Source organism: Podarcis melisellensis (genome assembly GCF_964234715.1).
Source record: "Podarcis melisellensis genome assembly, chromosome: 6".
NCBI classification, from domain to species: domain Eukaryota; kingdom Metazoa; phylum Chordata; class Lepidosauria; order Squamata; family Lacertidae; genus Podarcis; species Podarcis melisellensis.
The window spans coordinates 68,889,084-68,901,090 of record NC_138538.1 but is presented as its reverse complement, the minus strand read 5'-3'; the positions used below and the strand labels follow the sequence as shown (position 1 = coordinate 68,901,090).

At 47.5% G+C, this 12,007-nt stretch overlaps 1 protein-coding gene across 1 annotated transcript; it reads left to right on the top strand.

Annotated features, from left to right (window-relative positions):
- Window positions 1-6,047: 6,047 nt before the first annotated feature.
- Window positions 6,048-10,657, top strand: LOC309371528 (UPF0690 protein C1orf52 homolog). Its single transcript, XM_081914324.1, has 3 exons — window positions 6,048-6,429; window positions 8,103-8,313; window positions 10,079-10,657. The coding sequence occupies exons 1-3, from the start codon at window positions 6,139-6,141 to the stop codon at window positions 10,156-10,158; spliced, it is 582 nt and encodes a 193-aa protein (XP_081770450.1). The 5' UTR covers window positions 6,048-6,138; the 3' UTR covers window positions 10,159-10,657.
- The last annotated feature ends 1,350 nt before the right edge of the window (window positions 10,658-12,007 follow it).

Here is a 12,007-nt window from a genome sequence, read left to right as displayed (position 1 = left end):
GAGAAGCATCATGAGCAATCCAGCCGGAACCGGGGAAGCAGGAGCAGCTGGAGGAGGTCCAAGCCTGGAAGAAAGGTACAGGGCGTTGGAGATCCAGTTGGCGCTGCAAACGGCGAGGCTTGAGGAGAGGAGGGCTCAGGATGCAGAAAAGGGAAAGGAGAAAACCACCCCGCTCGCCAGAAAGGTGCCAGGATTGGTGCAGAAATTCGGGGGGGATCCCAGGAACTATCATGCCTTTAGAACAGAGATGCAATACGCTCTAAACTTGCAGTTTGATGACTTCCCCGATGAGGAATCGCGAGTGGCGTATGTGATTGGCCATCTCGAATCCGGGGCGAAAGATTGGGTTAGACCCCTGATGGCAGCGAATAATGAGATCTTAAAGGACACGAGGAAGTTTTTTCGTGCCATGGACCTGATGTTTTCCAGCGATATTGAGCAGGGGGTGGTGCGAAGGCAGTTAATGGCTTGCCAGCAAGGAAGCAGATCTGTCCGTGAGTACTGGACTGAATTTACCATGTTGATTCACAAATTGGGGTGGGACCTATCGGCGGAGCCCATCCAAATGCTTTTCGAAGAGGGGCTTTCTTCAACCGTCAAAGATGAGCTTTCCCGGGGCCCCAGGGCGGAGTCTATGGACCAGTTAACCAAATCTGCGCTGGCCATAGGAGCGCGCCAGGAGGCGAGGGCTATGGAAAAGCGGGAAGGGAAAGGAGACCGTTGGAGGGAGTTCCGCATTCCAGACATTCCAGAGCCACCTTTCCCGCCGGCAGAGCCGATGGAAGTTGGAACAGCGCGGGCGCGCGCAGTTTCAAATCCCAGTGAAGGGCGGAAAAAGGAGGGAAAGAGCGCCAAGAGATGTTATCTCTGCCAACAGCCAGGGCACTTTGCCAGAGTTTGCCCACAAAGAAAGGAATGGCAAGGGATGGCAGGAGCTGTTGGGGGAAAGGAAGAGGAAGGCAAGGAGCAAGTAAAAGCCAACGCCTGGCTGCCACCGTTGGGGCACAGCAGCCAGGCCAAAGAGCAATGAAAGTGCCCATGCCAGAACCCCCCAGACCCGCTTTAGTGATAGAGGTGTTACTAGAACTGCCAAACGGACACCCACTAAAGGTCAAGGCGCTTTTGGATTCAGGCAGCTCCTGTAATTTCATGAGTAAGGAGTTTGCAGCTGAGCACCAGATACAGACTATCCCTTTAAGTAACCCCTTGCAGGTGACTACGATTGACGGCAGAGAGCTGTTGGGGGGAGAAGTTAGCCAACAGACTGTCCCGATGATAATGAGAGTGGCAAGGCACACCGAACAGATAGCGTTTAATGTGGCCATCCTGGGAGGAGCGCCCATCATTTTGGGGATGAGCTGGCTGGCGCTACACGATCCGCTAGTGGGCTGGCATCAGAGGGTGGTCTCCTTTGGGTCAGCGCATTGCCTAGAACACTGCAAGGAGGGGAAGGTTTCGGGAGGAGACAGAGTCACCCTAGCGGGGATGGAAGTGATGGACAAAGGGAAGGTGCCCCCGCAATACGCAGATCTGAGCAACGTATTCAGCGAAAGGGAAGCAGACAAACTGCCACCGCATAGACCCTTTGACTGTCAAATCAACCTACTCCCAGGGGCCCAACTCCCAGTAGGCAAGCTGTACGCCATGTCAGACAGGGAGATGCAGGAGCTGAGGGAGTTCATTGACAAAAACTTGAAGCGAGGTTTCATCAGAGAGTCCCGAGCGGTGGGGGGCAGCCCAGTGTTCTTTGTGGACAAAAAGAACACAGACAAACCGAGACTGGTGTGTGACTTCAGGGCCCTCAATGCAGTGTCGGAGCCCCTGGCTTTCCCTATGCCCCGAATTGATGACATTTTGACCAGAGTAAGGAAGGGAAAGATTTTTACAAAACTGGACCTGCGGGGGGCGTACAATCTGATACGCATAAGGAAGGGAGATGAATGGAAGACCACCATGTTTACCCCGTTGGGAGCCTTTGAATACCTCGTTATGCCCTTCGGTCTACAAGGGGGCTCCGCGTGTTTTCAAGCTTTTATAAACCACGTTCTGGGACCTTTGCTCTACAAGAATTGTGTGGCCTTTTTAGACGACGTGTTGGTGTATTCGGAAAATGAGGAACAGCATGTGAGGGACGTTCGAGAAGTGTTGGGCAGGCTGCAAGCCAACCAGCTGTGGGTGAAACTGGAGAAGTGCCAGTTTCATACCAAGGAGGTGGAATTCCTGGGGTACCGCTTGTCAGACAAGGGATTGGCCATGGATCCAGGCAAGGTCCAAGCGGTACTGGAATGGAAGACACCGAAGACCAAGAAGGACGTGCAAAGATTCTTGGGATTTGGGAACTTTTATCGGAAGTTCATCAAGAACTTTGCCCACTTGACGGCGCCCATCACCGACTGTCTCAGCAGCAAGAAGAAATTTGTTTGGACGGCAGAGGCGGATCGAGCCTTTGAAGAACTGAAAAGGGCTTTCGCCTCGGAAGAACAACTTCTGCATGTGGATTTACGAAAACCCATGAGAGTGGAAACAGATGCATCCGACCGGGCGGTAGGGGCGGTCCTTCTTCAACCGGGGAGGAGTGCGTCGGAGTGGAGACCGTGTGCCTTCTTCTCGCGGAAGCTGAATAAGTCCGAGAGGAATTACACGGTGTATGACAGGGAACTACTTGCCATTCACGAAGCATTCCGGAGGTGGAGACATTTATTAATTGGGGCACAACACAAGGTGCAAGTGTGCACCGACCACAAAAATTTAGAGTATTGGAGAACAGCTCGAGTGCTCAACCAACGACAAGTGAGATGGGCACAGGAATTCTCCAAATTTAACTTTGAGATTTGTTATGTGCCAGGCCCAGAAAACGTCAGGGCGGACGCGCTCTCACGCAAACCAGAATATTGGGAAGGGGAGGGGGTGATCGAAGAGAGACATGTCATCCCGGAGGACCGCTGGGTGTGTGGGGCGGCGATGGTGGGGCAACGAGAACTGGTGGAGGAAACGGAAAATGATGAATATGCCCAGGATAAGCTCAGAGGTCTCAGGGGGGAGGGCGAGAGCCCCGGAGGTTTTGAGGAAAGAAATGGGGCATTGTATTACAAAGGGGCACTGTATATACCCGAAGGTGAATTGAGGGGGAGAGTACTCAAGCAGTTGCATGATAGCCCCACGGCGGGACATTTTGGGCAACACAAGACCATGTGGTTGGTTACCAGGGAATTTTGGTGGCCTAAGGTGAGGGAAGATGTAAGGGAGTATGTAAGAGGGTGTGACCAATGTCAGCGAGCCAAAGGGGAAAGAAGGGCGCCGGCAGGGTTATTAGAACCTTTACCCACACCAGAACGGCCTTGGGAAGCGATATCAATAGATTTTATGACGGATCTGCCAAGGTCCAAGGGGAAATCAGCCATCATGGTAGTAGTAGACCTGTTAACTAAGATGTGCCACTTTGTAGCATGCTCACATGCAGTCGCAGCGGAAGAAACGGCGAAGTTGTTTGTGGAACATATCTTTAGGTTGCACGGGGCTCCCTCGAGGGTGATCTCAGATCGAGGCAAACAATTTACTTCCAGGTTCTGGAGGAAGCTCATGAGCTTGTTACACGTGGAAGTCAATTTTTCAACTGCCCGGCACCCTGAAACCAACGGGCAGGCGGAAAGGGCAAATGGCATTCTTCAACAATATCTTAGGTGTTATGTCAATGACAGAGAGAACGATTGGGTCGAAAAGTTGGCGTTGGCAGAATTTGCCTACAATAATGCGGAGAATGTGTCCACAGGGATGAGTCCCTTTTTGGCTAATTACGGGTGTCACCCCAGGGCATTTCCAGGGGAAGGAGGGGAGAGATGGAGCGTCCCAGCGGCTGAACATTTTGTAGAAGAGATGGAAGCCATCCATCAGCAGCTCCAGCTCAACTTAGAAAGGGCTAAGGCACAATATAAGAAGCAGGCAGACAAGAACAGAAGGGAAGGTGAAACCATAAGGGTGGGGGATCAAGTGTGGTTGTCAACCCAAGGGTTGCCGTTCAAAGGGGGTTGTAAGAAACTGAGGCCCAGAAGATTGGGACCCTTGGAGGTGATTCAGCAGGTCAACCCGGTAGCTTTCAAACTCCGATTACCCAATCACATGAAATTGCACCCAGTGTTCCACAGGTCGTTACTGTCACCATACAGGGGAGGAGGTGAAGGGGAGCACGTCAGGGGACCAGCCTTGGAAGAGAGGGAACGCCGCAACCATGTAGCGGAAATCCTCGATTCCAGGTGGAAGGGAAATCAGGTGGAGTATTTAGTGGCGTGGGAAGGGGAACCGGAGTCAGAAAACACCTGGGTAAGTGCGCAGGAAGTCAATGACGAGGTTTTAACAGAAACGTTCCATCAAAGGTTCCCGAGGAAACCTCAGCCGATAGCAAGGTTTAGGAGGGAGTATTTCGGCACCACCGATGAGGAAGAGGAAATGGAAGGGTTCGCGGAGTCGGAGTTGGAAGAGGGAGTGGACTCTGATGACGAAGAGTACCTAGAGAGTAGGAACAGCAACAAGTGGAAGGAAGTGTTCGCGACGTCGGAAGATGAGGGAGGTTCTTTCAAGGGTTTTACCTCCTCACCGCCAGTAGGAGAGGAGACGGGAGGGGGTGAAGGGGGCCCTGGAGGGGAGGTGGATGTCAGGGAACTGACATCTAAAGCGCCGGAGGCGCAAAGGCTCACTGAGGGTGAGAGAGCAGTAGCAGCGGAAGAGGGAACCAGTAGAGGGCGAGCAAGAACTCCAAGGGAAAGTGAGTCGGAGGGATGGCTCAGAGACGCTTCAAGCGAAACCAGTGGGGAGGTCTCAGGACCTCCTATAGGGACACCCACACCTCGACGGAAACTGTCACGCCGAGAGGCCAGACGACGTGTTTCCGTTAAGGAGCTTTTATGTTGGAAACGTTTCCGAAAGCAGCCACTTTCGGATTCTACTAGTGATTGACGCAGCCATGCTGGAGGGGCTCCGTCACAGGCAGAGGTTTGAAAGCCTGATCAAACTCTGAGGGACTTGCATTTTACGCACAAGCAGCTCATCGTCCCATCACACTCGGCTACTGATTTTTATTGATTTGGGGGGGCAGCTGCCCCCACTCCCCCCCCCCCCCCGGCTATGCCCATGACAAGTCCTTTTACAAAGGTGAGTGAACATGCCTTTGAGCATGTTACCATGCCTATTGTGTAGCAGTCACAGGCAAAGCAACTCACTTTCTCCTCTGCCATTGCATCCTCAACTTCACTGCCCAGTAGAACTACTTCGAATAATTCAACACATATTAACATCAGCCCATAAAGGATGCATTTAAAGCACCTGGTTCCCGGCCACCAAAAAATCCCGGGAACTCTTATTTCACTCCACAGTCAGCAACAATTCCTAGAGCCTTTAACAAACTAAAGTTCCCAGGATTTGGGGGAGGGGGGCCCATGTACTTTAAATGTGTGGATGTGACTAGACTACAATCCCATACCCTCCAACATTTCACCGATGAAAATAGGGAAATTCCTTTCCATAATGATTATTTTACTATTTATGCCCCACACATCTTACTGGGTTGCCCCAGCTACTCTGGGCAGCTTCCAACATATATAAAAACATTAAAAACAACAACTTGCCTATACAGGATTGCCTTCAGACTGCTGGGGGGGGGGGGGGAGTCGCATAAACTCCATCCCCTCCAACATTTCTCCAATGACAATAGGGAGGTCCTATTCCATCCCCTCCAACATTTCTCCAAGGTAAAGGTAGGGACATCCTAAGGAAAAGTATATCAATTCAGAAACCGGGACAGCTGCTCTGAATCAGGGATGCCCCTGGAAAATAGGAACACTTGGAGGGTCTGCAATTCCTTACACGTTCACTTGGGCGTGAGAGCGCCCATCGACCTCAGCACAAGTTATATGTTAACACTGGGTATATACACTGTATATATTTCCCCCAAATGAGGCAGCAGCAGAGAGGAGGAGAGTTCTTTCCCAGCCGAGGTGGCAGCTTGAGTTCGGCCGCCCCCTCTCTTTCCTTTCCCAGGCCTGAGAGGGCGAGGGGTGGTGTTTTGACCCCCCCTTCCCCGGAACCTCCCTCTCCTCGCGCCTCCGTTTCCGCGGGCGGGTGTTTCTGCCGCACCGGTCCCCCGCCATGGCAGCTGCGGAAGGGAAGGACCCGCTGGGCTTTTTCGCCGCTTACGGGGCCAGCGACGACAGCTCGGACAGCGCGGGCTCGGACTCGGAAGGCGAGGAGGGGCCCGGCTCGGGCCGCGGCGGGGAGGCCAAAGGGCCGCCTCCTCTGCCGAGGGGGAGCCCCGAGGGCAGGCCGCGCTTGCCCGGGCCCGACGAGCTCTTCCGCAGCGTCCACCGGCCGGCCTTCCTCTATAACCCGCTGCACAAGGAGATCGACTGGGAGAGCCGGGTCCTGCGAGCTCCCGAGGAGGTGGGTGGCGAAGAAGCGGGGGGCTGGGGGTCGCTCTCCTGCAGCAGCAAGAGCCGGGCGACGAGGGGAGGACCACGCTGGGAAGACCTAACATCATATATTCCTAAAGGGCGGAGTTGCATACGGGAGGGATACACACATGATGTGCATCCAGGGTTAAATAAAATGTTTTTTGGGGGAGCAGGTAAGCCCCCCTAATAACCGACCACAAGACATGGCACACACGCATACTATTTGAATGGCAACTTGGGAGGGGGGGGGCACATATTTTATTGGGGTGGCTGAAGGGACTTTGGCCATTAGGAGTTGGCTCCGAAGTGTGCCTCGCTGCTGGGGCCTGTAGCTTTTCCGGCTGTGTGTGCCCCTGGCAATCTATATTTGCGTTTCTTGTGTCCTAAATTTATTTTATTGGGGTGGCTTGTGGCCTAAAAAGGTTGGTTTAGGGCTATTGGAGACCCTGGCTGGAGAGGGTATTTGAGACTTTCAGGCCCCACCTAGGGCATATACACACATATACACACACACAAATCTGTTTTAAGTGTTTGTTTGCTTCATCGGATATGTGTTATCCTGAGTTTCAGGTGCATATGGAATGCTGAAAAGTTGTGTGTGGTGTTAACATTATAATCAATGGCTATGCATAATTGATGGCTACGCATAAAAATAGCATCTAGGTCAGTAGTTCCCAACCTTTTTTTGGCCATGCCCCACCTAAACATCTCTGAAAACCTGTGACATATACAGTAATTCTTATTATTCAAAAAGTGAACTCCTATTCATGTGGAGGAAGCCTAAAAGGCCATTAACTTGGTTTAACTGAGTCCCGAATTTCCCCCCTTTAAAATCAAATTGCCCCCCTGTGGGGCGTGTGCCGCATGTTGGGAACCACAGATCTAGATATTCTGGTACTGAAAGGTCTGTCATTGAAGGTCCGGCCTATGGCAATAGCAGCACTTTTCTCTTTACAACTTCCTCAGCAGCACTTTTCTCTTTACAACTTCTCAGTGTTAAATATTTGAATTTTTTATAAATAATTATAAAAATAATTAATTTTTAAAATGAAAATCCTGTGTTGGTCCTTCCATCCTTCTAGGGGAAGGGATGGGGATTCTGTGGCCCTCCAGATGCATTGGACCCCAGCTCCCATCATCCCTGACCATTAGCCATGGTGTCTGGAGCTGGTTGGAGTTGACACCGAAGAACATCTGGAGAGCTTCAGGTCCCCAAACCTTCCCTAGAGCCAGAGGCTGCTTTAAAGCCTAGCATTAAAGATATGGAACTCCGTGGTCAGTGGGGTTTGCTTTCTTGTTTGTATCCAAAATATGGAACTTATTTATCCTATTTGGGATGAAGATGGAGTCTTTCTCCTAGATCAGGGTTACTTGTTGTATTCCTCCTCCATTTATCCTTGTAATGAGTGGCTTGGCTTATTTGCTTAAACCATTTGGATTTCTAAACGGCTGTGGCATTGATGATACTATGTTGCTGCTTTATTCATTCATCAGTGATACTGCTCATTCATTAGATGTTGGGTATATTTTCAGATGTGAGAGCAAAACAGCTTGTGCCCATGATTGCACCTATACCTTTAAAATGTATTACAAGATACGTCGTCCCTACACTTGGTCTTCTGACAGCACAGTATTTTAATCCAATGTGTTTTCCCCAAACAGCCTCCAAAGGAGTTCAAGGCATGGACGACACATGCTGTGCCACCCCCTGAAACTTATAGTGTCAAAGAAACAAAGCCGCCGCCACCTCCTGAGCTCGATATGGCAATCAAGTGGTCCAATATGTATGAAGATAATGGTGATGATGCTCCAAGGAATCCAAACAAAGTTAACTTCTTACCAGCAGAAGAGGAGCAAGAGCACAAGGAATCAGGTAACCCTTTGTATATAAATAATTTGATTTAAATCTCCCCCGTGCCAGTTAGATGCTTCCATCAATGCCAATTTGTGTAGTATATTTTTGAATCCAGGCATACTTTTAGCCAGCAGTACATCCCGTGGCTTTTTCTGCGATATAATAGTAAAAGTAGCATCGTTTTCCCGTTACAATTTTACACCTGGAAGTAGTTTGGGTTGTTTGTCATGGAATGCGGGGGCACAGGAAGTACAAGGCACTTCCTGTTTTTGGATGCTTACCTATAACAGAATCTTTGCATCTCCCTCTCAAGATGGGGATTGAATAGTGCAGGAAAAAACAGGGTGGGGGAGTGCAAGACATTCATTTTCATTATGTTTATGTCCAACTTTTCTTCTATTATCATGGAATCCAAGATGGCATACATGTGGTTTCCAGGTAGTCACAAGGCAGCAGATCCAGACTTGCTTAGCATCAGCAAGGCTGTATCTTCGTGTATTTTCAAACTACAGTGGTACCTCGGGTTACATATGCTTCAGGTTACAGACTCCGCTCACCCAGAAATAGTACCTCGGGTTAAGAACTTTGCTTCAGGATGAGAACAGCAGGGGTGCAGCAGCAGCGGGAGGGCCCATTAGCTAAAGTGGTGCTTCAGGTTAAGAACAGTTTCAGGTTAAGAATGGACCTCCAGAAAGAATTAAGTTGTTAACCCGAGGTACCACTGTATAATATCTATTCCTCTTCTTCCTCCTTCGCTTTCCTAACGATCAAAGCCACTTTTGTCTGTTGGATTTTACTAATGCGCGGGACTTTCTGTTTTGATAATGAAGGTGTGTGTCATGTTCTGAGGTATTTTAAGTAGTTTCTTCTTCAGGACAATCTCTGAATATTCTGATACTAACTCTGAGTTTTTCATCGCTTCAATCACTGGAGGATATTGCTGCTTCTAATAAATGTTTTAACTTGCTATTTTAGATTTCTTTTGGACCCTTGTTTCCGTGTGTGCTTTTTGTTTGACTTCTATTCCTATTAAAGATGCAAGCTTTGACTAGAATGTTTAATATATAAAAATGTACCTTCATTCTACCCCATGCTTAATGGGTGATGCTCACAAGTAGAAACTACTAGACTGTAGGCCGTTACTGGCCACAGAGATGTGCCAGCACAATCGTCCCTGTACCAAACACTTCGTTTTTAAAAATTGTTGAACTGCTCTTACCATTAATACCCACTTGATGTTCAACTATATACTTTCCTGTAAGTTAAGCCCATTGGATGTAATCCTACAGAAAACACACACTTCAAGGAATATCAAGTCCCTCCTCAATTTTTTCCCAGGTTAAAAATATAAAATTCCTTCACTCAACCTTTCCTTATAGGACTTTTTTCTATACTCCTGATAATTTTTGTTGCCACCTTCTGAACCATTCTACAGTGGTACCTCGGGTTACATACGCTTCAGGTTACAGAAATATTGCTTCAGGTTAAGAACTCTGCTTCCGGATGAGAACAGAAATCGTGCTCCGGCGGCGCAGCGGCAGCAGGAGGCCCCATTAGCTAAAGTGGTGCTTCAGGTTAAGAACAGTTTCAGGTTAAGTATGGACCTCCGGAACGAATTAAGTACTTAACCCGAGGTACCACTGTATATCCTTCTTCCAAAGTGTGTTGCCAAGAAGTGGACACATTATGCCAGATGAATTGAAGCCAAGCTTTTGTAAATGGGGCTTTAAAAACCTCCATCTTATGCATATATTTGCATTTATAAATACTTTTTTATTTGAAGATGATGAAAAAGATGAACCCGCATCGTTTAAGAAACGCAAGCTAGACCCTGAGGAGCAGATGAGAAAAAAGAAGCAGTGATGAATTGAACAAAAGTTTGACTGCTGACAATGTTGTTCTTGAACACGTAGAGCATCTGCTGAACCTTGATTTCACCACTGGACCAGGGAACAAAAGGCATTGCCAACCATACAGCACATTTATGGACTCTATTATTATACAGGAAATTACAGAATGCATTGATTGGTATTGTTTTAGATGTCATGTCTATAAACCCACAATGTTTCAGTTAGAACCCTTTTAATTAAAACACAACCTTTTAGAATATTGTGGTAAATATTTGTGCGAGCTATGGAATTTCAGAGTGTTCTGTTCATTCATGAAACTGAAAAAAAATGTGAGAATTGTTTACTGAACTACCATTGGGGTAGAAGATATTTGTTTCTAAAATCAAGAAATGACATTTTAAAGGGGTGAAGTTTTCAGCAATGTATTGTGGTGATGATAGTGATGCTATTTTGAAATGTATGTAAAATATGTAAATAGGTCACTGAAATAAAACTATATGTTTGGAAGTGTATCTGGTATCCTTACTCCAAAACTGACAAAAATGCACATAATAAAAAACTCCATAATTTCCTATAAATCAAGAATATCTGTGTTGAGTCACACAAAGCTTTGTATATGTTTTAATAGGATTTCGCCATGTCCCCGCCACCTGGTGAGTTGTACTTTTCTTGCTGTTTTTAGTTTTTACCACCATAGATGTGCCATCTGACTTTTCTTCCTCAGACTCAGAAAAGGACTTTGTCTACAAGAAGACATTGTTGGGATGCAAGCAAGAAAACAGCAGAATGTTTGACAAACACACAGTGTTCCAAAATATCTGACATTTGCTATCTCAAACTCTGTTGCCTCACTCTGCCTAATTGTAAGTCTAGCCCCGCCTTGCTTTCTTTGAATTTAACCAACTAGTTGCCTTAAATGGTGTTGCAAGCTTTTGAGAGCCATCAAGCATCTCTGCAGCAGCAGCAGCAAATTTTTTTATAACATGTCTGCATATTTTTTTCTGAGAACTGCGAGGAAAGTGAGGCAGATTATATGAATCAGACAATAGTTACACTTTATCCTGAGTAGTGTAGGGACCATTAAAAAAACAATGACCCTTTTGTATTTAGATTTCTGTCATCTCTCAGTCATTTAGATTTTAAAGGATTTTTTTTAAACACAAGATGATAAAGTGAATAAAAAATAATACTTTGTAGTACAGTGGTGGAGAACCTCTAGTTTTGCAGGCCTTGTGAGAGCCGCTAGGCCTCCACATTTGGCTCACGAGGCTGTTTTAGCCAAGCCACACCTACCTGTCTCATCACCTGATCTCAGGTGTGGAATAGGTAAAGCTATGGTGAAGCTGAATTCAAAAGGAAATAGTCTTCTTTGGCAGCCATGGCTTGAAGTCACCACCTTTCCAATCTGGCACTTGAGTTCATTTCCATTCAAGCTTTGTCTGCTTCGGATTGAAATAAAAACCTCCTGGTGTCATACGGCATCAGGAGATTGACAAGGAGATGGCCCTGATCCAACAGAAAGCCATTTCTGCCCATGTTCTACTCTTGTGGCCTTGGTTTGAAGAAAAAGTGACAGGAAACTGTTCCTCCAGTTTGTCTTTTCAAGAGACTTAGCTGCAAGCTCTGAATATTTTTATTTTATTTTTGGTTATTGCTTAGTACCTATGACACTTTAACACTTTAAAATTATTCACTTGAGTTGCAGTTTCTTGCAAGCATTTGTTAGGATGAACCCACAATTGCTCCTCCATCTGGTATCCAGGAATAAGAAGAAATGCTAATTGGGTGCCTGTCTTCAGAGGTGCTGCTTATTCATGCAGCATATGCTCTGGCTAAAAGGATAGATAAAAGTGGGTCTGACT